The sequence below is a fragment of the Leptonotus elevatus genome, chromosome 2 (assembly GCF_054856555.1).
Source record: "Leptonotus elevatus isolate MCC_2025b chromosome 2, RoL_Lele_1.0, whole genome shotgun sequence".
NCBI lineage: Eukaryota > Metazoa > Chordata > Actinopteri > Syngnathiformes > Syngnathidae > Leptonotus > Leptonotus elevatus.
This window is the reverse complement of record NC_141240.1, coordinates 14097126-14122197: the sequence shown is the minus strand read 5'-3', so window position 1 is coordinate 14122197 and position 25072 is coordinate 14097126. Positions and strand designations below refer to the sequence as shown.

The window sequence follows — 25072 nt, the reverse complement described above, 5'->3', positions numbered from 1 at the left end:
TAACCAGATCCCGAAATTTTGATGTTACGTGACGTGTTTTTATTTCTGAATAATTAGTTGCTACTTACGTTTATTTAACTCATCAATTTATATAAATTTAGCTCATGACAACCATTTGAGTACTCTTCTGACTTTTTTCTCAGCCCTTTATTTTTGGGAAGCCTATAGAATGAGAAAAGTTAGCTAAGCAACTCACAACAGTCAGAGCACTGTACTTCAGGGCAGTTTAGTGATGAAATACGTTTTTATTTGTCATGAAAAAAAATAGGCATGAGGAAAAATTTGAGGGATGTTGAAAAAAAAAACTCCTGAATGAGCTAAGCGTTTCAGTTGTGAAATATGGGAGGATGAGTTAAGATTGATTGGGAAAAAAGTTGAATAGTAAATGAGGGTAATAATTTGGTTGAATAGTAAATGAGGGTAATAATTTGGTTGAATAGTAAATGAGGGTAATAATTTGGTAATCATAATTTTAAAAAACTCGTCACAGAATAATAAGGCATCCTCACTTAGACACATCCAATATGGCGGCGACGTTGACTTGCGATATATTGCTAAAGGCTGCATTCTATATAAATACGTCTAGGTCTCTATCAACTCACGTTCGTTACTCGCGCATCTTCCGTTTCCGACATGGCGAACGTGCGCCCCATCTCGCAGTCGCGTACCTCGTGACCGGACTCCAGCCAATGGCGTGGCTCCGCAGCTCCGTTCTGCGACGTCTGGGACCATTTATCATCGAGCCTAGTACGTCACGAGCGCCTTGCCCTCGACTGCCTGCCTGCACGATAGAGCCACAGACAGCACCGTCCTTGCACACAGTTAGGCCGGAAAGGTAACTTCAAAATCCTTTCGACGGCGTCTTTTGGTGTTCGCATCACAGCCGCTATGATTCAAGTGTCAGATTCCCGCTTGTGTATATTATGTTTGTCTTTCTGCGCGTATTAACGTAAACGGTATTTAGCTTTTCTTCCTCGTAAAGGCGCAATTAAAGTGTTGCCCTTGACCAATGAATGTCGATTCGAGGACTGTATGTCTGGATTTTGTTAATGGTCCTCAGTGGGCACCGTGGTGGAGTAGTTTGTAGCCTGGCGACTATTTTTAAAACGACGCCGTCAGCTGGCGGGGAAGCCCCCCACCCCCCAACGTATTTTTTTCTGCGGTGGGTTTCAGAAACGGGCGTCATGTTGCAAACTTCCCGCAGTCTCTTCAACATGTCGCGGAACGTCTATAATGCAAAACATGAGAGCGTTTCGGACACTTTTACAGGCAACACCAGTTGCTTGCCGCATTCATGGCGACTGGGGGGCGTGTCGACCAAAACCATTAATGCAGTATTACTGACTGTACCTAAAGTCTGTCTGTTTGTTTCGTTGATGCTTTATATTAAGCGCAAATTTTAAAAAGACATGCGCCCTTTCGGTGTCACGTTTATGTTGCGATATTAAAAGCGACTTACTCGCGAATCTGAATGCCATGCAAATGTGTCAGACTAATTTTGTCGCGCTTTTTATGCAGGAAAATATGGTATGGATGCTGCATGATTCATAAATCTGATGCATGATGATTTATTTGTGGCTGCCATTTTGTACTCCCGTCTTGTTATGCGTCCTGCAATGGTCATGCAGTAAATAAGGGAGCTACATGCATTAGGATCTCAAGACACTATTGGGGAAAACGTTATTAGAGGTGCCTTGACGGAAGGATGAATGAATGTACCGGTAGTACGCAAAGTCTTCAAAGTACACGTGTGTTCTCTCTTTAATTTGTAGCAATTGCCCTAAAGAGACTCATTCCCTTCCCTATTTAGGTGTTAATGTTTTGTAGTGGCTCGTTGTTTGAAATTTGGATCTGTCATTTTTGTTTGAGTTGAATCAAAATTTTGGAGATTAAAAAATGGTTGGGGAAGCAGAAAGGGTGAGCTGCACAATTAATCTTCCATAATATCAATATTGTGGTCCTAGTTGATTACTTTTAACAAAATCAAGGGTATTTGATGAAGTACAAGCCAGAGTACAGCATAAAAAGAGACTGCTTAATATGAGTGCGCAGAGAAGGTGTGCTGGTTTGTCATTGGTTCAAATCAATGACAAATCAATAATGGCCCAGTTGAACCCCTTGGCCAAATCTGGTTCTGTGACCTCCAATATTTGCGTTTGGAAGGATAACCATGTCAAAGTTAGATTAAACCGTGACTCTGGCCTCAGTACCGTATCAATGTAAAGAATACTATCTATTGACGTTTTGTCCCATTTTGGATTTTTTTGTGTTAAGAATTTCACAAATATTTTGCAAGCTCAGACTAAGCATATTTATTTAGTTAAGCCACACCTCAACATGACTCATACATCTGCCTCTCTGCGTAGACTCCTCTCAGTGCTGACACACAGCACACATGGTAATAGACGTAGAGAATAAAATAATTGTTGTGTTTTTAAACCTAACTTGTAATAATTTAACTGGGTGAGTGTGAGTACGAGATTTCCAAGGGCGCATGCGTTTGTGCTGACCTCTCAACCTGTTGATGTGTCTACAGATCCAACCCAACCATGTCTATCCTGAAGATCCACGCTCGTGAAATTTTTGACTCCCGTGGCAACCCCACCGTGGAGGTTGACCTGTACACCAAGAAAGGTACTGTAACGCTTGAAATTGTTCATGCCACATCATCATTATATCAGCTAGGTAGCTAACTGCAGTGATTAGCTATGTTTTATATGTACATGTTCAAATGACATGTTTGATATTAAAAAATGACACCAAGGCAAATTAATTTCAAATCTTTTTTCACCATTGATGTGAACTATAACCTGTTCATCCAATAAATCTTTGTGAGAAGGGAAGTACAACTAAAATAAAATAAACTGAGCTAATGTGGGTGCACAAGTGTGCTCATCCTCATTAAATTGAGAATGTGGTTGTGTTTAGAATTGCCCAATCACATTCAAACCCACGTTAAATTGGAGTCAGCACATTGAAGTGGCTCTGATCGACCCCAAATAAAGTTCAGCTGTTCTATGAGGTCTTACCTGATGATATTTTTAGCTTACCTCTTGTTATTAACTCATTTACTGCCATTGACGGTTATAGACATCAAAAAATCATTTTACTATTTCTAATAGTTAGGGTTAACCCTAACCCTAACCCTAACCCTAACCCTAACTTTTTTTAACAATAGTATGGAAACCTAGAATTTTTTTTTTATTGTATATTTACAACAGAGATAAAATGTGTTGTTAATCGTGAGTTAACTATTGAAGTCATGCAATTAATTATGACTAAAAAAATTAATTAATTAATTTGTATTTTTATTTATTAAATTTTTTAAAATTGTAATTAATCGCATGACTTTACTAGTTAACTCACGATTAATCACACATTTTATATCTGTTCTAAATGTACAATAAAAGAAAATCTAGGTTTTCATACTCTTGTTAACAAAAGTGGGGGGGGATGTTAAACTAATAGAAATAGTTCAAATGAATTTTTGACCTTTATAGCTGTCAATGGCAGTGAATGAGTTAATGTTTTAGTATTAATTTTCTTTGCTTGTATACTTACCTACTTATATTTATTACAATAAAAACAATTTTGTTCTTTTCTGTCACTTGTCTCTACTGCAAGACTGATTTCTATTCCATGTACAGCACTTTGTATGCAGCAACCAATGGATGTTTTAAAGTGCTTTATACATAAAGCACACAGTAACAATATATGGGATCAGTGAAAAACTAAGCAAAATATCAATCCAAAAGGATGTGTAAAGTGCATTGTTTATTAGAACTTAGTGACAATCATCAACAATAACACACTTTGCAATAAAAAACAAAAACAAAATTCAACTCTCATTGTACTGCAACTGTGCTTTCGTGATAAATAATTTTATGCTCCAATATAAGTTGTTGTGTTTGTGTATTACTGTGTGTTGTTCTACAAATTGTCCGTGCTGTTTGGTTTGACTGATTAAAATAAAAGTTTGCCACTCACTTATGAACGTTGTAGCGTGAGGACTCAAGATTCCCAGCGATGTCAACTGTGTCGGCCTGGATCGAGGTTTGGTGTTTGGTGGCTCCCATTACAATACGTTGCTTTGCATCACTTTTTTTAATCGACAAAAAGACAGCGGCATGACGTGCTCACTGCTTGGTCATTGGGCCGGTGAGCGAACACACGCTGCTCGCTAACTCCGAAGTAGATTTGTCTGATACGCGTCTTTACAGTAATTAAAGAAGGTGAAACTTATAGAAATCACTTTCTTAGGCATTAGTCATATAATAAAGAGAACTTCCCTTTTAATGATCAATTTACACATGCAATTTTGTGTATATCAATGATTAACTCATTCACTGCCATTGACGTCGCATAAACGTCAAAAATTTGTTTTAATTGTTTCTATTAGTTTAACATTTTTTCCACTTTTGTTAACAAGAGTATGAAAACCTAGATATTTAAAAAAAAAAAAAAGATTATCAAAAATTAGGGGCGTCAGGCGATTTTTTAAATTGTAATTAATCGCATGACTTCAATAGTTAACTCACGATTAATTGCGAATTTTATATCTGTTCTAAATGTACACAAAAAATTTTCTAGGTTTTTATACTCCTATTAACATAAGTGGAAAACATTTTTAAACTAATAGAAATAGTTCAAATGATTTTTGGACGTCTATAGCCGTCAATGGCAGTGAATGAGTTAAAGATGTACTTTTAATTTGCATTGAATAAAAGTCTGAGCTGCTTAATTCTACCTTTGCGGTTGGTCAATATTAGTTTCTAGCGATTACCCTTCACAGTTGCCAGTTTCAGGCCCTCTTGGTGAGCTCATATGTGCAAATAGCTCATGTAATAATATCACCATGGCCTCGCAGTACCGTGTCGCTGTAATGATTCCTCTATTAGAGCAGACTTACAGTAGCTCGTATGCACTAGCCAAACAGGTGAGGTGAATATTTGGTTCAAGGCGGTAATGTCATATAATTGATTATGGTAAGGTGATTGCAGCCTCGGTGTCAAGATGATAATGCTGAGCAGGTGGAATTTTTTGGCTAGAATGCTACTTGTATTTAGTTTCTAATACAACTCTGAGGGCTGAAACAAAAGACTCTGCTCAATGAAAAGCCGTGGGAATGTCAATGAGGCAACCTGAATGACCACTGACATGGAAGGCCCTACTAAAAAGCTTTGTTTTCCTTCTCATTTGGATCGAATGGCTGCCAAGTGCTCCCCGTTTACTCTACATGGCTTCCTTCCCCTTTTGAACCGTTAGGAGATTCCCTTTCAAGGCAACCAGGTCTGAGTTGCCATCCTCGGTCGCAGCTCAGATGACTGCATGTCTATCATATAAGCACTTACACAAGAAGCCTCTCTAATGTACACACAGCTGTGCATGTGGACGCAGTGATTGCGTTTCAGCAGTTCTGTTAAGCTGGAAAGGACTATCTGGATTAAAGGTATATGCACATTATTTCCCAAAGCTGCACTCTTGGCCCGCCTGGCCCACATGCCCCCTCCTCCACAAGCATTAAATTCGCCCTCATGCCGGTCCACCGGGCAAACTGAATAGATTGACGTGCTTTCACAGACGGACTGCACATGCTCAGTTGATCCCTCGCCTGGCCCTGTTGCATAACAGCGCAATGCAGCACTGCCAGCACAATTCTCCCTTTACATGGTCCATTTGTCTCTGCAGGGGAAACGGGCACCATGTTGAGCCTCTCCAAGCAGAGTGACTGAAATATACTTCATTCGTTAACATGTTGTCAAGATTTCCTCATTCACCACAAGTATCATGTGTCACTTAAGCATTGGAAAGGATGGATCTTTTAAGCGTATGAGGCTTAAGTTATTCATGAAATGCATTTCAATGTGTATTAACTCCACCCTTATTTCCAGGCAATCGTTTTGGGCATGACACAGCGGTTTTTTTTTTTTAGTCACTAAAAAAAATGTCCCCTGTATTGCCCAGGTCTTTTCAGAGCCGCAGTGCCCAGCGGTGCTTCCACAGGCATCTATGAGGCGCTGGAGCTCCGCGACAATGACAAAACTCGCTACATGGGCAAAGGTAAAAAAAATTAAATAAATTGAAATTCTTTGATTACATGTTAACTTTGCTCTATCAACCCTCTTCACATTCATACGTTACGACCCCTTTGACCCCAACTCCTCTATCTCCATCTTCCTCCTGTTAGGAGTCAAAAGAGCAGTAAAATATGTTAATGAATTCTTGGGCCCTGCGTTGTGTAACCAGGTAAACAAAAGTGTGGAATAAAGGTTGTAACTAACATATCGCTAAGTGCGGAAGCATGAAGAATGGATGTTCCCTTTGAAACTAACCTTGGCAGGAACTAACAGATGTTCACATATCAATGGAGACGGCAGTGTAGAAGGTTAGCGTTTTCAACATGCCAATAGTGGAAGGAAACCACACAAGAGTTATAAGTGTTGCACTTTTGGTGACACTGAATTTGGTAATGCCTGCAATCTATCCTTGTCGTGTCAGTAAGGTGACGCAAGTTGCTTTCACATAAAATGGCGTCGACAAGAAAATCAGGATATATCACCCCAAATACATCATCTGCCTATAAAGGATGTCATATTAGGAATCGGGAAAATATCAAAATGCCATGTCACATGTCACTGATTTTGAAGACTCGTGCTGTGTAGCTAGCTATAAAGTAGAGTTTCAGCCGTACATGTACAATGTTATTCAATACGGAGTTTTTTCTGTGGCCGGCTTCTTTGTTTTCATTGTTCAAACTACTGCAAGTTCGGCATGTTCCGTGATGGTCTTCCTCCCCTGCTCTGCATGGTCTTCCTCAGCCTGGGTCAGTTATGGTCTGCTTGTCCTTTGCAGGTGTCTCAAAAGCTGTTGAGCATATCAATAAAACAATTGCACCTGCACTGGTTAGCAAGGTAGGACCATTTATTGTCTGACTCGTACTACCGCACACCACATCCTCAATAACGATTCCTTACACGGATGACAGCGTTGCTCCAATCTATGCGTCAGGCTTAATGACAGATGTGTTGTATTAACAAATTGATTTTAAATTTTGAAAGTTTAATCCTGATATGCTGTGATTTACCTGACTTTGTGTGTTCTGCCACATAGATTAGGAATTAACATGACTTCTCAATTTTGCAATGTCACCTTTTTTAATGTACCCTAATGTGTTGATTTGGAATTCAGGATGTGAACGTCATGGACCAGGAGAAGATTGACAAGCTGATGCTGGACATGGACGGAACAGAAAACAAGTGTAAGACGCGCAGATTCTGCACGCCGCACATCCGAGCCTGCTCGGGAAGAAATGATTGAACTATGCGTGTTTATCTCACTGCAGCTAAATTTGGTGCTAATGCCATCCTGGGCGTGTCCCTGGCTGTGTGCAAGGCTGGCGCCGCTGAGAAAGGCGTGCCGCTCTACCGCCACATTGCTAAACTGGCCGGCAACCCTGAAGTCATCCTCCCTGTGCCTGTGAGCTAACGGCTACTAAAGTCAAGAACGAGCAAAACGCAACGCAGTAAATTGGGAACAACTGCAAAGTCATGTCTCCATTTGGCTCCCCTTTTAGGCTTTCAACGTCATCAATGGTGGCTCCCACGCTGGCAACAAGCTGGCCATGCAGGAGTTCATGATCCTGCCCGTGGGCGCCAGCAGCTTCAAGGAGGCCATGCGCATCGGCGCCGAAGTCTACCATAATCTGAAGAACGTCATCAAGGAGAAATACGGCAAGGATGCCACCAATGTAGGGGACGAGGGAGGCTTCGCACCTAATATTCTGGAGAACAAGGAAGGTGAGAGGAAATGGAAAACATTCTAAGGGAGCAACTTGGTTTATTTTGTCACTCTCCCGCCGACTTATGGTTGCTAAATAAAGAGCTTGACTTGAGTGCATTTGTTGCCTGTCTCTTACTCGTCGTGCTAAAATGGCAACCACCCCAGTCTAAACATGTTAGTCATTTTTCAATGTTTTTCAATGTTCTACCCAAGCTCTGGAGCTGCTCAAGAATGCCATTGGCAAGGCGGGCTACACTGACAAGATCGTCATCGGCATGGATGTGGCCGCCTCTGAGTTCTACAAGGGTGGCAAGTACGACCTGGATTTCAAGTCTCCCGATAACCCCAGCCGCTACATCTCCTCCGACAAGCTGGCTGACCTCTACAGGAGCTTCGTTAAAGACTACCCTGGTGGGTCAAGTTCATTTATATAGCCCTTAATCACACGGGTGTCTCAAAGGGCTTCACATGCCCACAGGGAACAAATATTAACGACATCCCTTGATCGAACCACAAGAGGGCAAGGAAAACCTTTAAACGTACCATGGCATCAACTTCAAGGTGATTGCTACACAGATTTTCTTTCAACGTAATATTATTGATAACTGGATAACTTATTGTAAATGGTAAAATACTACTACTAATAATTCTATTTATTAAATAATTAATACAATTAAAACATCCATCCATCCATTTTCTGAACCGTTTATTCCTCACAACGGTCATAGGGGTGCTGGAGCCTATTCCAAAAAGCTGTCCTCAGGCATTAGGCGAGGTACACCCTCAATTGGTTACCAGCCAATCACAGGGCACATATAGACAAACAGCCATCCACACTCACAGTCACACCTGGGGACAATTTAGACCCTCATGCATGTCTTTCGGAATGTGGGAGGAAACCGGAGAAAACCCACACACTCCACCAGTCAGCCACAATTCAAACATAAGTAAGAATTTTATTCTTAAAATTAACTTGTATATCAAGTGGTTTATAATGATTAAAAACGTTTAACATTTGTATTTTATTAACAATTTCAAGTAAGCAATATATAATAAACAATAGGGGTGTGAATCGCCTAGTACCTGGCAATTCGATTCGTATCACGATTCATAGGTCACGATTCGATTCGATACAGATTAATCTCGATACGAATCTATAAATTGATTATCGCGATTTAAAAAAAAAAAACCCCTCAAATTTAGAAAATACAAATCAGTAAACTTGTACATGTACGCTGTAAGTTTTGTATGAAAATGTATTTATTTATCTGAGAATTCAGGTTGCAGTCTGAACAGCACTGAAATCAAATATTAAGGCTTAATGGTCCATTAATATGACATTCTTCCATGCTTAATGTGTGAATCCTAACCCTAAGTAATACGTTTTGTTGAATATTTCCATAAAAATTATGTTTAAAAATCGATTCTGCCGCATATTGAATTGATTCGAGAATTGCGTGCTGTAATATCGCGATATATTGCCGAATCTATTTTTTTTTAACACCCCTAATAAACAATATAAAATAATAAACCGTAAGATTGTACATCACATAATGAAGTGGGTGATTTTATTTATATTAAATATGAAAAATAAAATAACTTGCATATTTACTAATAAAGTAGTTAATTATAATTATAAATATTAAATTAAAACAAATACATTATTTTATTAAAATAAGCTTATATCTTATGTAGACACTGTATTTTTTTCTTTTCTCAAACCTAACCTACGAATGACCCGTGTCCGTTTCCAAAATCCAATATAACTCTCGATCACAAAAGTTTGCCCATCCCTGTACTAAACATGGCCCTCCTGACCTCCCTCAGTCGTGTCCATCGAGGACCCCTTCGACCAGGATGACTGGGAAGCATGGACCAAATTTACAGCCAGCACCGACATCCAGGTGGTGGGCGATGACCTCACCGTCACCAACCCCAAGCGCATCGCCAAGGGCGTGGCCGAAAAGTCCTGCAACTGCCTGCTGCTCAAAGTCAACCAGATCGGCTCAGTCACTGAATCTCTGCAGGCGTACGTGTTCACACTGCACTCAAGTCCCTCAAACCTTAGTTGGAAACGAAGCTCATGTTGTGTGTTGGTTTTTTCTTCTTCTTCTAATAGCTGCAAGATGGCCCAGAGCAATGGCTGGGGTGTGATGGTCAGTCATCGCTCTGGAGAGACCGAGGACACCTTCATCGCGGACCTAGTTGTCGGTCTCTGCACTGGACAGGTACTGTGACCTATAATAATAACAAACTATGAACCCAAAGCAATTGAATGTCATTGAAAAACTCTTCTTACAACATTACCCTTAAAATTAAATTTGGGGGGATGGATTTCCGTCATTCAGTGTTGCTTAACGTTGCAAAGCCACTTGCCACACTCTCTCAAACCCTCTTTATGCTCTCAAACCGTTTTTCATGCCACAGAGAAATTTTTGACAGACGAAAATGTCATTGCGCACAGTTGCATGCACACCATTGTATGGTTGTTGCCGTCACAATAAAAGCTGTCCTGAGAGCTGTAATATGTGGACGCTTTTATTTTGTAGGTGCCGCGGGAAGTGTTATTCGTGATGCGCGGAAGGGAAGAGTGCAGGTGCTATTTGGTATTTGGCGGTTTACTTTTCAACTAACGTGGGTTAATCTCATCTGAAAGGTGCTGCGTTGGTAAACATCAACAGGCATGAAAATCACGCACCTTTCGGCGAAATACGCCGTTTAGAAAAATATGTGACCTAAATCGCGAAGACCTGTGTGTGTCGGTGGGGACTCGGGGAGTGATACGTAGCTACGTAGCTGCGTGCTACATCCGTCGGAGCTAACGGCTGGTAGCCACTGCACCGTTGAACACAAGTCAAGTGTCACTATTTCAACATCATATTATAAAAACGGCTAAACTTGCCACAGGGATAGACGCGTGTTTTGTTTGTTTGTGTGTGGGTGTGTGTTTTCTTGATGTCAAGCATCATTGTGCGTGTGAAGCTGCAAATATTGCATACATAAACTAACTTGTTTCTCCCACATTTCACAAGTTATACCAACAAAAACGTAATATTTTTTTATTTATCTTTAACTTAATATTTACATATCTTATGAATAAAGTATGTCTGTCTGTAAATATATACTGTATATATGCATTTCAATTGGTGTCTATTACTTATTTGCATTCCTTATCCTATGCAAATAGCAGTCTACTGTATTGTAGTGAATTAATTTTTATGATGTCCTTATTAGCATATTTATCAATTGGTTTCAACCAAAAGTCATAAATATTACTCAAATTGCATTACTTTACTATTATGGTAGTTGCATTACATTACTAACTACATTTTTTTAACAGGCAACTAGAAACTCAGAATACATTTTAAAAGTAACCCAACTCATAGCATAATATGACCATGTATAGATTATTATTCATTGATACTGTCATTTAATTTAGTTTGACATGTTTTTTTTTTATCAAATGAGTGCGTTTAAAAATTAAATACTGCACATTTTTTTCCCAAGGGAACATGTCCCTGTACCTTTTTAGATTGGTTGTATACTTCTCACCTTTTTCCTCCCTGACCCATCTTCATGCCTGTAATGCACAAGATTAGACTACTTTTTGTTTGTTTGTTTTGATCACCGCACCAGGTCGCCCCTCTTGTTCTTGACACCCACTGTTTACTTTAATGCATCCATTCCACTGTTTTCTGCCTTTATATTTTGCGTTTGGATAAGATACACACTTTTTATGTTCAATATTTAAAAATAATCCACGTGCGCCTCATTGCACTGCAAAATTTGACCACAGTCATTTTAAGAAAAAAAGGGTTTTAGTCAAATGTTTTTTTTTTTGCTTTAACCCATGAAGTAAATGCACATGCTGCAAAGACTTTCCTTAACTTCCACTCAGAGCTCGGGTTAAACTTAGCTCCACTTGACATGCAAAGCTTGCCTGACAGTGGAGACGTATTACTTCAAAATACTTCTGTGGGCTATTATTGTACAACTGTACTTTCCTGTTTAGACTTGGTTTTGGCACCATCTTGTGGCGTGTTTGGGCATTTCAGAGCATACAAATCATGAATATGTGAGGTTTTTCAGCAAATGGCTCAGGATAGTATCTGCAGGAAAAAAAACACATCATGTACTGCTTATATTCAGGGTGATTGCTTTACTATTTGAACACCCGTGGCCCTGGTTGCTGTCATGCATGTTAAGACAAGAATGCAAACTGTCAAAGTTACACCCCCGCTGCAATGATATAATAGAACGTCACATGTATTTTTCCAGATCAAGACCGGCGCACCTTGCCGATCTGAGCGCCTGGCCAAGTACAACCAGCTGCTCAGGTAAGTCGGCCTAAAAAGTACAGGGGGAGGGGCGTGGAACGCGTTGTCGTCCATTTTGACAAAATGTCCTCACGCACGCTCAGGATTGAAGAGGAGCTCGGCGACAAGGCCCGTTTCGCCGGCCAGAACTTCAGACACCCCATCTGAGCGGCACCTTCATCCTCAGGCCTCTGCGTGTTCATCACTCATAATCGGCATACTGAAACGCCACGCAAAGTCGCCTGCCGTGTCCAAATGTGTGGCCTGCGGCATGGTGAAGCATCAAGCACCTCCTCAAAGTATATGCTTTAGCTCCTGAAAAAAGAATAATACTAACAATAATCCCTTCTGTGTCTATCTGTGTCTGAGGCCGCCATGTAGCTTCTTGTGAGTTAGTGAATCTAGGTGCTTTACTGAGTATTTCAGCTACTGTAAACTTTAGTACTGTCTCGAGCAGTGGAAACGAGTATTGTGTGCAATGCGTCTCATTCGACAAAAGTCTTGTGTTGCTGTAAGCATTGGCAGAAATATATAATAAAAATATAGTTTGAAATGGTACTTTTTTTTTTTCATAGGTCTGTTGCTTTTTGCACACCATTGCCCAATGTTTTTGCTGGCTGGCTAGCTTACCGATTCTACAAGTAAAACTTCCTCTCAGAAGATAAAAGTAAAATGTGAAGTTGTGCATCTCCTCTCTTATGACTGCTGGTGTCAGTGTGACATGTTTGATGTAATCTGAGTACCACTGGGAGGCACAAACATGAGTGCGGCGCTCCCTCTCGGGGATGCCATTTCTGCCTCTGAAGAGCCAGGAGTCGTCGTTCTTTTAGTGGTAAGCTTTACCAGGATAAACAGAGGTCTATTCTCAGGCAGAATGACACCATGGGGGGTATCGTCGACTGTGACTATTCACTTGCTTGAACCTTATGTCAAACTTCCTCTTTGGTTCAGACGCAACCTAGGAAATGTTGTCATCATAGGCACAACCACACTACCAAACACAATAGATAAGTATTTGCTGTAATGGAAATTATTAGACCAAACTGTGGAAGGAGAAAGTGGGTGTTTACAGCTTTGCGCCTCGAGAGCGAATCGATGCAGCAATTGGAATTTGCGCCATCTGGTGGTCACATATACACAATACATCTGATGAATTCCTTGTGCAGATTCACAAGAGGCCTCAACTCTAAACACAAGGAAAAAACGACACACGTTTTATTATAAAAATTACAGATACAAGTACACAACCCAATGACTTATCTAATACTTACAACTAACCAACAACCTGTAGAGATGATATGGATTCAACTTTGGTATATATTATATATTTCTGCTAAAAGTGTCAAGTGTAGTCTTTTTAAAATACAAAATGTGAATAAATCGTGTAGTGGGTGTACAGTATAGGGTGTCTGTTTACAATAGGCCGAGCACATGACTACAGCCTACATACATTGAGACCACCAACAGGCCGTTGTCGGAACAGCAGCTGGCCAATATAGTCTGTGACAGTGTTGTCTACATGCTACAGCAGTACTCAATGCAATGCTCACTGCTCTTCAACTATTTTTTGTTACTCCGCCGCCCACAAGAAGAAAATATTCCGCGCCTCCGATGATGATGATTGTTATTATTATCTTAATTATGACCATTACTTTGTTACAGCTGCGTTTTCTTTCTTTCAAAGTGCTCAACAAAGTTAATTTAATGCACTGCCCGTTTCGACTTACATACGAAATAGTCATTATCTCGTCGCCGTAGAAATGTTACTGCGTCGTACCCGGAGGCCATCCCTTGAGTTGAAACGTGTTGTGGTATTCTACCTTTCGGCCAGTGGGTGACGACATTTCACCGATTGAACTTTGCGAGCCCCCGACTGTTCTCACCCCAACATGAAGAAGGATGCTGTCACGCTGAGTGCCTCTCACACACACCAGTCCGAGCATCCCGGCTACCATTACTCCCTCTTTTAATCCCAACTCCTTCATTTATGACAGCGTTGCCCCAAACGTGGTGCGTTCACGAACACGGCGAGAAAAATACACACAAGGTGGCACTGCGGCTGTGTGTAGTGGCGACCACTTGGCTAACTAACGTTGGCTAATTGCCCCCGCCGCCGCTGCTCCGCTTTGCTTTTTGCTCGCCGCTATTGTTTGTTGTTGCAGCCTCTCATCAAACAAATCACAGATGTTGTAGATCAAGCTCTCCAAGGTAAGTGCCGTGAGCGCACACTGTGAGCCTTTTTCTTTCGCTTCCGATGAGTGTTCCTGTGAAAATGTGCCAAATAATGCGGCGCAGTGTGGTTTGTTTGGAAACGTCAAGCAGCTAGCCGCTCGGCTAAATTCCCTGTTAGCATGAAGACCGGGCTTCCCCGCGCTGTTTCCAACAGGCTTGCTTATCAGTAAGGCGGCTAGCCGGTTAGCAGCGGCCACTAGCACTGATTGGGAATGCCAGTCGGGAGCGGTGTACTGTCTGGCTGCGAACGGCTCGATTCACGCCGTTTAGCGTCAGGAACACGCAGCACAAAGCTCACGGCTCGTGTGAGGGGCAGCGTTAGTGTTTTCAACATGTACGGGATCAGCGAGAGTGCAGCACGGACAGCGCTTCCTATTTCAAATGACCCTGTGCAGTGTGTGTGTGTGTGTGTGTGTGTGTGTGTGTGTGTGTGTGCGTGCATGTGTCAAGGAGTAGTATGAGCCCATTGAGCTATTGTCATTAGCTCATGGAAATGTTAGCTGCCAAATGCTATCATGCTGCCTTTTGTGTGCCACACTTGTGTTTTGACTAGTTGCAAGCATGTAGTTCAGGGCTGCTTTTAGTTGAGGTTTGTGTGAGAGGACATACAAAAAACAACAACTAACTGACAGTTGGAAATAAAGGCTGATTGTCAGTGATTATAAGTGGAAGAATTTGAACAGTCGTGAATAAAGTTTAGGTTTGTGAACTTAATAGTGGCTTGTTAGAATACAACTATTATAATTTTAAAGGGGAATGCCAGGTGGTTGAGTGGATAACACAAACTTCCTCACAGTTCTGAATTTCAGGGTTCGAATCTCTGCTTTGGCCTTCCTGTGTGGAGTTTGCTTGACCTCTCCATTGTGTGTGTGTGTTTACTGTGTACTCTATCTTCCTTTCCATTCCCAAAAAGTAACGTGAGTCTTCAATGAACCTTACACACACTATTTCATACAAACAAAACAAGATTTTGAAGTTAGAAGAATTGCGCAACTAAGTGACCTTGTGGCGAGCACGTCTGCCTTGTCGTAAGTTGTCCGGGTTTGTAAACCCACCCATTTTTATCCCCGGATTCTGAAAACATGCATGTTAAGTTGATTGAAGATGCTCCAGAGGTGTAAATGTGAGCAGGCTGTACCCGTCCCAATGTAGCCTACCTCTTGCCCTACATCAGGTGGGATGGGTTCAAGCTCACCCGGGACCCCGTAAAAAGTATACATAATGACACAGAAAATGGATGGAAGGATATACAGTATAATTATAGACAGTATATATATATATATATATATATATAATTTTTTTTTGTATTTACATGAGTGTAAAGCAGCTTGTTGGAACAATGCCGATGCAACCCCTTTTTAGTTACAAGCGCTCGACTGTTAGTGATATGTGGTGACATTGTAAATGTCAAAAGTATAATCTTGCAGCTTGGTAGTAGATGATTTCGAATATTTGAAAGGATATTAAGGGACGATAAGACAACAACAGAAACTGACAGATCAGATGAGCAAAGGTTTTTTTTTTCAATTTTAAATCAGATATGTGCACAAAAGGGGCTGCCTCCTGTCTCTTTTTAAAATAAACCGCTTCAGATGTTTTATCGGCATTTAGCTCAAGGACAGCGTCTGGAATGTTACATTTTAGTCATAGATTACAAAAGCCTTCTCTCTGAACACTATTGCACCCTCTGGTTGAATTGTGACTAGGCCTAATAGGCCTCGAACCTCCATAGTTGAACACCGTCTGCTCCTGCACGCTTGTCGACCTCACATTTCAAATCCAATTTGTCCATTTTGATCACTTGTCTTTGGAATAAGTTGTTCTCGTGTCCAAACTTTTACCATCATAAAACCTTTATGAACTGTATGGCAGTCTAAAAGTATTTTTTTTTCATTGTTATTAATTGTTATACAAACACTCATAAGCAGAATTTAAAACACTCTTTAGTGTTTCTTTTAATAATAATAATAATAATAATAATAATTCCAGAACATTCAATGCAATTTCAGACTCATCATACATTACCCTTAAATGAAAATTATTTGCAGATGGTTTGAGTTAGAAAACAAATTTACCAGAAGTGCGCATGTACACGCACATGCGGCAAAGTCTCTCTGTAACTGCCACTAACAATCCAGGCCACTTATTTTTTTTGATAAATCTTCATATTTGCGCTTATTTTTTGGGGAACATATGTTCAGTTGTATGCCTGTGAATTCTCCGTTATTTGCTGAAAATCTCAAATAGTCACTGGTTTGTGATCAGGCCAAAGAAATGAAAGCCTCACTTTGGTGGCATCTGTTGGAATCCGCCAGGTGTTGTTGTTAGATTTAATTTATAGGGTGTTTTTTTTTGGTCTACTTTAGTGATGTCCTATTTTGTTGGCAGTCCTTGAATGCATCTCCTCCTCCATCAGAAGTCAAAGTATGTTTCTGCTTCTCCTCTGATACAGTCACTAATAGCTTGTGTAATGTGTAGTCTACTTGGCTGTTACAATTTGCCTCAACTCCCTAACATTAATTTTGTGTAAAGGCCAAAAGTTGAATTTGTAAAGACTTAATGCAGTTTGTATAAAGTGCGAGACTACTAGTGCGCATATTTGTTAGATATTCTGTGACGTCACATCAGTTTACGCTCGTGTGATTTAAGGCTTGTATGCTCACTATTACTGTTGTTAATGTGGTTTATTTGCATTCAATCATTGAAATACTTGATGCAGTTGTTTATGTAACATGGGTTCACGTTTGTGTGCATACCAGACAGTACCAGAAGCATGACATTGATGCTGAATGATCCTTTCCTTTTTAAGTACTTTACCGCCATATTGGGCATCACAGTTAATCACAGATTTTTGCTATTCGTAATCATGTAATATATCCTATCATCGCTATTTAGAACACATTCTAGGGCGTTTGTAGACTATGATTATAATATAATATAATTTTCGCGTATTCATTTCCGTGCAGCTCGCGGTTTTGTACTTTTTAAAGGAATACATGAAATTGCAAAATAAATTTTCAGCAGTATTAATATTTTGTCTATGATGAATCTGATAATGTTAATATTTTTCATGTACAATTAACACCTTCAAAAAGGCATTTTGCCACTTGCTGTCGGCTGAAAATGACATTACATGTGTTGAGGGCTAACGACCAATCATAGCTCAACTTGTAAACGCTAGGTAAGCCGTGTAAGTAAGTAAAGTAAGTTTTTTTCCAGCCATCTTAGCTTAAAATAGCTTGTTCCATTTTGAAGCAGAGATTGAGTGTGAGTGTAAAGTGATGTGATTATTGTGGGAAATGTGTATGGAAATTAATAGAGAGCAGGTGAGCATGACAGTCGCGGCTTGATCTCTTTTCTTTCTTAAAGGGGCAGTGTGTAACATTTAGCACCATCTAGTGGTGAACTAATAATGTGTTCATTAAAAAAAAAAATCGCTATTATTTTCAATCTATCCATCCATATTTTATCTGAACCGCTTATCCTCGCAAACGCACACAAATGAAAAATTGTCAACCAACTATGGGATGGAGGGAGGTGATTACCAGAGTAATCAATAAGATAATTGATTCTAAAAAGATTTGCTCGTGACAGCTTTTGCAGCATCTTAGGTGTTTAAGATACACGTAGAGCACAAAATCCACAAGTAGATGGCTTAAAGAAGATGCGGGGGATTACTGCATTACTTTAAGGCGTTGGACTCGGAAGGTTTCGCTGCGCTAACATAAGCGCTCCTTGGTAATGCGTGTGATTGACCTTCATAGATTGCCTACAACTCACTTGTTTATTTCACGTGACAAAGCCCTTCCCTCCTCGTCTTAGCAGTGACACCGGGTTCTGCCTTTCCCTCCTTGTCAGATTGCCACGGTGTTAGTCTACGCTTACATTAAATTGAATTACCTGAAAGCTTAAAAGCATTGCTTGGTAAATCACCGCTATCCTCAACACTACATTATGTTTAATGCCCTTAAAACAACCTGACGCGGACATGTTGGGCTATTTTCCAATCATCCGTACTCAGAGTCAGAACATCTCAAGGCACCTGCTCAGGCTTGTTGCTGACTTGAATGGTTAATGTCTGCAGGCATTAACAAAACGGTTGACAGTCATTTGATAGCTTATTCACAGTTCTATTATGATGTTTTTTGTGTGTAACTGCAGTGTCTTTAAAGGGGGTGGGGGGGTCCTCATTATTTGACCAGTTTGCGGGTTAGAGGAGGTCAGGGTGTTTTATAGTGTTTCAAATTGAGCTCAAGCGCAGCAGTGGTAAAAATGACGAGCGACACACCCGTCCACTGAATGTTAATGTATCCCAGTCAGTGCTTGCAGATTAATCGTAAGAGAAATAGCCTCGAATATTCCCCTTTAATGGCTAATGTGTGTTAGAGGAACGCCTGCTCCCTTCGAGCGATAATATGTAGGACAGAAAAATGTGAAGGAGAAAAAAATCCATTTTCACTTCAGTCTGGCACTCAGAGTATTTGTAGGATGATTTGTCATTACACACACTCGGCAATTCAACATTGACACGCTGCGTTCAGATTGCCTCTTGCTGTTTTTCATCCACATGCCGTCACTGGATTTATTTTTTTTCCCCGACCATGAACGGCCAAGATGATTGCCCATTATAATGCCTGGCTGCGGTCTCCGAGCTATGTCAGGCTCTGCACGAGGTGGTGTAATAAAGGCATTTGTGTGGCCAAGCCTGTATTGTAAAATAGATATTGCACTTGCTATTGTGTTTCAAAACAAGGTGGCGAGCTGATATGCTGGCTTCTTGGGGCATTTTGTATTTACACTTTGAAATTATGCTGGCAGGAGAGTGAAAAGTTGGCTGGTGAAAACCAATACAGTCCACTGTCTTCAGATGCCTTGATTATTGAGGGCCCATTGTTGATTATTATCAAATTAAGTCATTCACTGCCATTGACGGTTATAGACGTCAAAAATTCATTTGAGCTATTTCTATTATTTTAATTTTTTTTCCCACTTTTGTTAGCAAGAGTATCAAAACCTAGAATTTTTTTATTGTACATTTAGAACAGATATAAAATGTGTGATTAATCGTGAGTTAACTAGTAAAGTCATGCGATGACGGCCCTAATTTTTTAGTAATCTTTTCTTTTCTCTTCTTTTAAATCGCGTCAGGCGATCAAAATTTTGAATTGTAATTATTCGCACAACTTCAATAGTTAACTCATTATTAATCACAAATGTTATATCTGAATATATATATATAGGATTTCATACTCTTGTTAATAAAAGTGGAAAAAATGTTAAACTAATAGAAATAGTTCAAATGAATTTTTGACGTCTATAGCCGTTAATGGCAGTGAATGAGTTCATCCATAATCATCTTTGATAATCAATCAATTGTAGATAAAACATTTTTATTCAAAAATGTCCAAATGCTCAAAATGCCATCTTCTCACCAGTAAATAACCGATTTCTGTTAGCAGACTGATTAATCTTTGTGTTGAATCAAAATAAAACATTTGCTTTTACGTTTGGCAATTTTCTGACGTTACGGACCAACCAAGTAACTGAATCGTATAATTTGTTTGCTGTTTGTGATCCCCGCTTCGCATCACTGACTACGTTTACATGCAGTCAGTAACCCAAGCCATGTAAACCCGCAAAACCCTGAATATCCTCTTATTTGGGTGAAAAAAAACCCTGAATAAGACCCCTGAGTTACTTCTTTTGTAACCAGAATTCTTGTTCATGTAAGCACATTCGGAATATCTCAAATTGAACAGGACATTGGTTTGACTTCTGCGCATTCTCTATTTGCAAGGAATCTTGGTCTTTTGAGTACAGGAACTATATAAAGACAAACTATTTGTACTATTTTATACGTTTGACTTGAACTTGCTTCCTTGGATGGCTCTCCTCACCACTTGCCTGACTTAGGCCGAGCAATGGGCGAATCCTTGCTACCTGGTCCAGTGCTTGTTTTTTTTTTTTTTTTTTAAATACTGCACATGTTTATTGTTCGTCAGTACACTGGTGGCTGAATCAGGAAGCGAAGCTCCATGCGTTGTTGTTTTTTTCTTTCTTCTAAAGGTGCTTCTTGCTACCTGTGCCAAGAGCTTGGTAATTGGCTGTAGCAAAAGCCTGGCATGTGTTGTTTTAAGATATTGGACTGACACGCACAAGCAACACTGGCAGATAGGAGGCAAGAACAGCCCCCCCCCCCCTCCCCGTCACGCCACCCATCAGCAGAAGCCCATTTTCTCCCGGCTTATCCCAACAAGTCGGTGGAGGCGAGATACTAGATGTGTTGTGTCTTCTTTGTCAGTTTGTCTTCACCTCTCATAAGAGCTGTCTCATATCTCTGCCCAGTTTGATTGAGGCCCAGCTCTGCAGTGCCACAATTGTACCAAATAAGGCCTTTTCTGTGTTAGCAATATGTTTAACAGTACATATATATGTTTTTTACATGTACACACAACACGCTCACACAATGCAGCTTAATCGATGAGACTGTGGTAGAAATTTATCGAGAGAGGAAGGAAAAAAAGAAAAAAAGGAAAAAAAAAGAATTAAGGTAATGTGGTTGCACAAATGTGCACAGAATTGGCAGTGTTCAAAATGATCACATTCAAAGTAGGGCTGTTTTTATTTAATCTTTTTAAAATCGATTATCCTGGTGATTATTTAATCAAATAATCGCATAAAATGTAACTTCTTTTTTATTGATTGATTTTCAAAGAAATTTTTATTTTATTTGAATCTTTTATTTTATATATTTTTTAACTTTAGCTACTCGTTATTTATTATCTTCTGCACATATGGATCAAAAACTAAATTAGCCTATATTAAGCGGTTAGCAATCACAATTAGCATTAGCGCGCTAATGGTTACCATTTAAGGTAAACAAACACTAACTACCATTTAGTTGACAGTTACATCATTATACCTACATTTCACAAGTAATAGTGTCTTTAAAGTCACTTATAAACCGTGCTTCAAAAATAGTCCAATGAGTAAACGAGCTGCCTCTTGGCTAAAAATGAGCTCAATAACTTCCTGTCCACTGCGTGCATATGCAAAAAAAGGTCCGTGTAGAAACGTTGATGACGGCGCAAACATATTTCGAGGCAGACATTTTCTGTCGACTACTCTTAACTCTTTGACTGCCAGACGTTTTCAGAAAAGGGATGCCGTCAGTGCCAGCCGATTTAAGCATTTTGACTGATCTTTCAAGGTCCACAGAAAATGTTCTGTTTGGACTATGGAAACACACGTGCTACCAAATGAAAGATTGGACTTTCATCTTTCATCAGAAAAAAAAAGTTTGTTTCTACCTTATTCCGTTCTTTAGTAATCAACAATAGAAAATGGTTAGTTTGACCCAATTTCGCCTGTTTTGGACCAAAATACGGAGAAATCAAGCTTTTAGTGAAACGATATTATTTCATGCATTCTAGTGAATTTTACACTTCTTTTTGTCCATGAATGATGCCACAAACACCTAAATAGTGCTTTACTTCTATAAAACACTACCACCAAGAATGAAAAAGTGTTTTTTGATAGCAAAATACGTTTATTTACATTCAACAGTGTAACAATTTGACAACAATTTGGCAAACTATTTACAAATGTGTGCAACTGTGGTGCTATTTACAAATATGTGGATGTTTCAACGACAGTTTTTCTTTTTGTAACACTCTCCTGCGTGCAAGAAGACGCAACAGCATTTGCACAACAGATTGCCTCTTCGCGTGCTCCACTTTCTTGCAGGCCGTTTTTTCCGGGGAATAGCAAGTATATACTGCAGTGTGTGTTGCCATCAAGTCTAATATCAGGATCATGCTACGGTTTCGTTACGTCTCGCTTCCTCGTGTCCTTCAGTTGCTACACCGGGTTGTAAGAGATGTTTTGATCCATTTTATCCACTCCATTCATGGTGGCATCGTAGTCCAGAAACAGTGTCTTCTCCGTGATCAGACTGTACCCGCTCCTCCGATGAATATGCATTGGACTCGGGGTACTCTTCATTGTCCGACAAAATGTCCGCATGTGAAAGCTCCGGCGTTAGCAGCGGTAGCCGCGCTTAGCCGGTGAGGCTTACTACGTGATCATAACAGTCGCGTCAAGGCTTCCAACTTTGGCGTCAAGCTCGGAGTCATCATCATCGTCGACATCAATGCGCTTTTTAGTATTGATTGATGCTTTCCGTCTTTGAAAAAAATGCTCAAGCGTGAGCTGCTGGCAACCGGTTGCTTGGTCAGCCATTGTGGGCTTCATCAGCCATTGACTCCTCAACACTCTAGCTCCGCCTCACGTCTTCTACTGACGCCCACGGTGGGCGGCCCATCCAACCTTGTGCAAAGAGAGTCATCGCTGCCCTCTAGGGGCCAAAACGAGTCTTTTACTAATCAGATCTGCCTGATACTTTCAGCACAGCTGCCCAAGGCTTTCCTGCACCCGTTTTCAAAAAAAAAAAAAAAACAGGGGACGTCTTTTAACGTCCTCGGCGCCCTTCCCTAGGTTTATGCTAAACGTTGTATAACGTTTATGGCGGTCAAAGAGTTAAAGTCGATTTTTCGACCCCCCCCCCCCCCCCTCGCCCCCCTGTTCTAATTCAAACTCATGTTAAATGGGAGTCAACAGTCTACATGACCACCATTTACAGTGCTTCTGATTAACCCCAAACATATGTAGGTTTAGTAGGGTTTTCCAGGACAAGTGCAAGCCATGGTCCGAGAGCTTCCGGGTAAGAGGGATTTCATTGTTCGAAGGCATCAAGCACAGGAGAGAGTGGAGGTTCCAAAATAAAAAAAAAATGAAACTGTAATCTCTTTTTGTTGTTTTTAGCCTCTCGGCACCTACTGCAGAGATGCGCTTTGACTTTATTTGTCCTGTTTGTATGTGCGTATAACAATTAGCACACAAGACTGCATTGCGTGAGCAACACGGCCTATTTATTTGATGTCTTTAGTGCTTCATCCACATGAGCGATTGTGGAAACTAGAACTGAAGCGTTAGCTAACATTTTCCATCAACCAAGTATCATCACGTTGACACAGGCTCAGTGTTTTTATTCGATGAATTCATGCAGATGGCAGACACTTTTATAGAATCGGAAGCAAAGGTAAACGGTAGCGCAATTAAGCTACGTTGATGAAAAAAAAACAAGTCAGCCATTTGCCATCTCAGTCGAGGAAGAAAATGAAATGGTGTAGGATCAGCTGGCTGGCCCCTGAGGAGATGGAGAAAAGGGCGAGGGGCTGGCAGGGGAGGGGGGGGGGTGATGAGGATGAGGAGGAGTGCTTTGCCGTTGTGTGGGTGTCAGTACTTATTAGGTAAGAGATTGCCTCATCTAATGACACGGCATGGCGCTAGTAGTGCAGAAACACAAACAATGCATACCGCCGTTTTACTGCGCACACCCCCTGTAGCTGCCTCGCCTCAAGACGTTTGCATAGACATACTTTCTCACAGGAATATTTCAACATCTTTTAGGATGAATCCCTTCTTCTCCCGCTCTCTCCCAGCGACACACATTTACTCCTTCTGCAAGACAAAAGGCTTTTTTTTTTCTCCTTTCTTTCCTGCACGCTTCCTTGCAGTGGCGCAGTTGAAAGATGGAGGTGATTAAAGGCTCGCAGCACAATAGATGTGTGCGCTTTTCTCTCTGCTCTCATTGTTTCGATTGGCAGCAGCAGTAGTTTTCAGCCGCAATCTATATTGTCACATCAGTCTACATCACCTGCTCTGTTTGCCCAGCACCGGCACAAAGGAGACCCTTTGTGTCCTTTTCGCGCTCCTGTAAGGTTACTATTGATATGTTTGACCCCTTATAAACATGAACGTTAACACCTTACTTGTTATAATAATCAAGCAGTGACCTTGTTTAGTTGAGTGGAAGCATAAGATTTGAATGCCCCCTTGAGGTGGGCAATTTGGACCCCGACTGGGAAAATGATACCTCGAAAGTCTATGATTTTTTTTACATCGTCATGTGTGACATCACAAGAGACTTTAGAAAATTGCACAAAACTTGCTGAGTGACCACATAAAGCATTATTTCTTTTGCCTTCTTAGGCGTTTTCATGTTTTGTGATGCCACCATAAAACAGCCTAGTAATGACAACCATTAAATAGGAAATTGAACATACTATGATGTCGTAACAAAGACAGATTTGATTGGATCTCTATGCCAGCCACTTGCGCTCCTTGTGCTCGATCTCCGCTGGTGGCGTCCTGCAATTAAGGAATTCGGCGACATGTCTAATTGGTCTCGTGCAAATTAGCATCTTCACCGCAAACGGAGCTACCGATGCACATTCATCATAAAAAAACATGGGTGAGTACATATTTGGTGTTGTTTTCTTATCCCAGTCCAATTCAACTTTATATATAGAGAATTCAAGAATAACAAATGGCCAAAGCTGAACACAGCATAACATGTCAACAAAGACAAATAAAAACACCAGGGATATAAGACCGATATAAAACAAAAATAAAACACCAATTTCAAATAGTAGAAATTAAAACGACATAACGATAAAACAATAAATGAATAAAAAAAAGAGTGTGTTTTATGATGGCGATACCACTGTGTTACATCATGTTTCCTTTTACCGACACTCAATAAGCATTTGGTAACCAAGGATGCTAAATGATGAAGCTTTGTAGGTGGAATGTTTGCGCATGATGTGCAATTTCAGTTGCTCAACAGCCTGGGGTCTCAGTTAATGTATTTTCGGCTTCATAATGCGTCAAACATTTTAAAA

The 25072-nt window shown here is 40.4% G+C and overlaps 1 protein-coding gene across 1 annotated transcript; it reads left to right on the top strand.

Moving 5' to 3' along the window:
- Nucleotides 1-666: 666 nt before the first annotated feature.
- eno1a (enolase 1a, (alpha)) lies at nt 667-12653 on the top strand. Its single transcript, XM_086067615.1, has 12 exons — nt 667-835; nt 2537-2634; nt 5965-6060; nt 6853-6911; nt 7189-7258; nt 7343-7476; nt 7574-7796; nt 7993-8190; nt 9607-9808; nt 9899-10007; nt 12058-12116; nt 12200-12653. The coding sequence occupies exons 1-12, from the start codon at nt 690-692 to the stop codon at nt 12261-12263; spliced, it is 1458 nt and encodes a 485-aa protein (XP_085923741.1). The 5' UTR covers nt 667-689; the 3' UTR covers nt 12264-12653.
- Nucleotides 12654-25072: the final 12419 nt, after the last annotated feature.

Bases quoted from the DNA above. Each gene is read 5' to 3' on its own strand.
- eno1a (XM_086067615.1), top strand. From the start codon at position 690: ATGGCGTGGCTCCGCAGCTCCGTTCTGCGACGTCTGGGACCATTTATC. The intron at 2,635-5,964 runs GTACTGTAACGC...TGTATTGCCCAG, and splicing joins TGACCTGTACACCAAGAAAG to GTCTTTTCAGAGCCGCAGTG. The intron at 6,912-7,188 runs GTAGGACCATTT...TTTGGAATTCAG, and splicing joins CACCTGCACTGGTTAGCAAG to GATGTGAACGTCATGGACCA.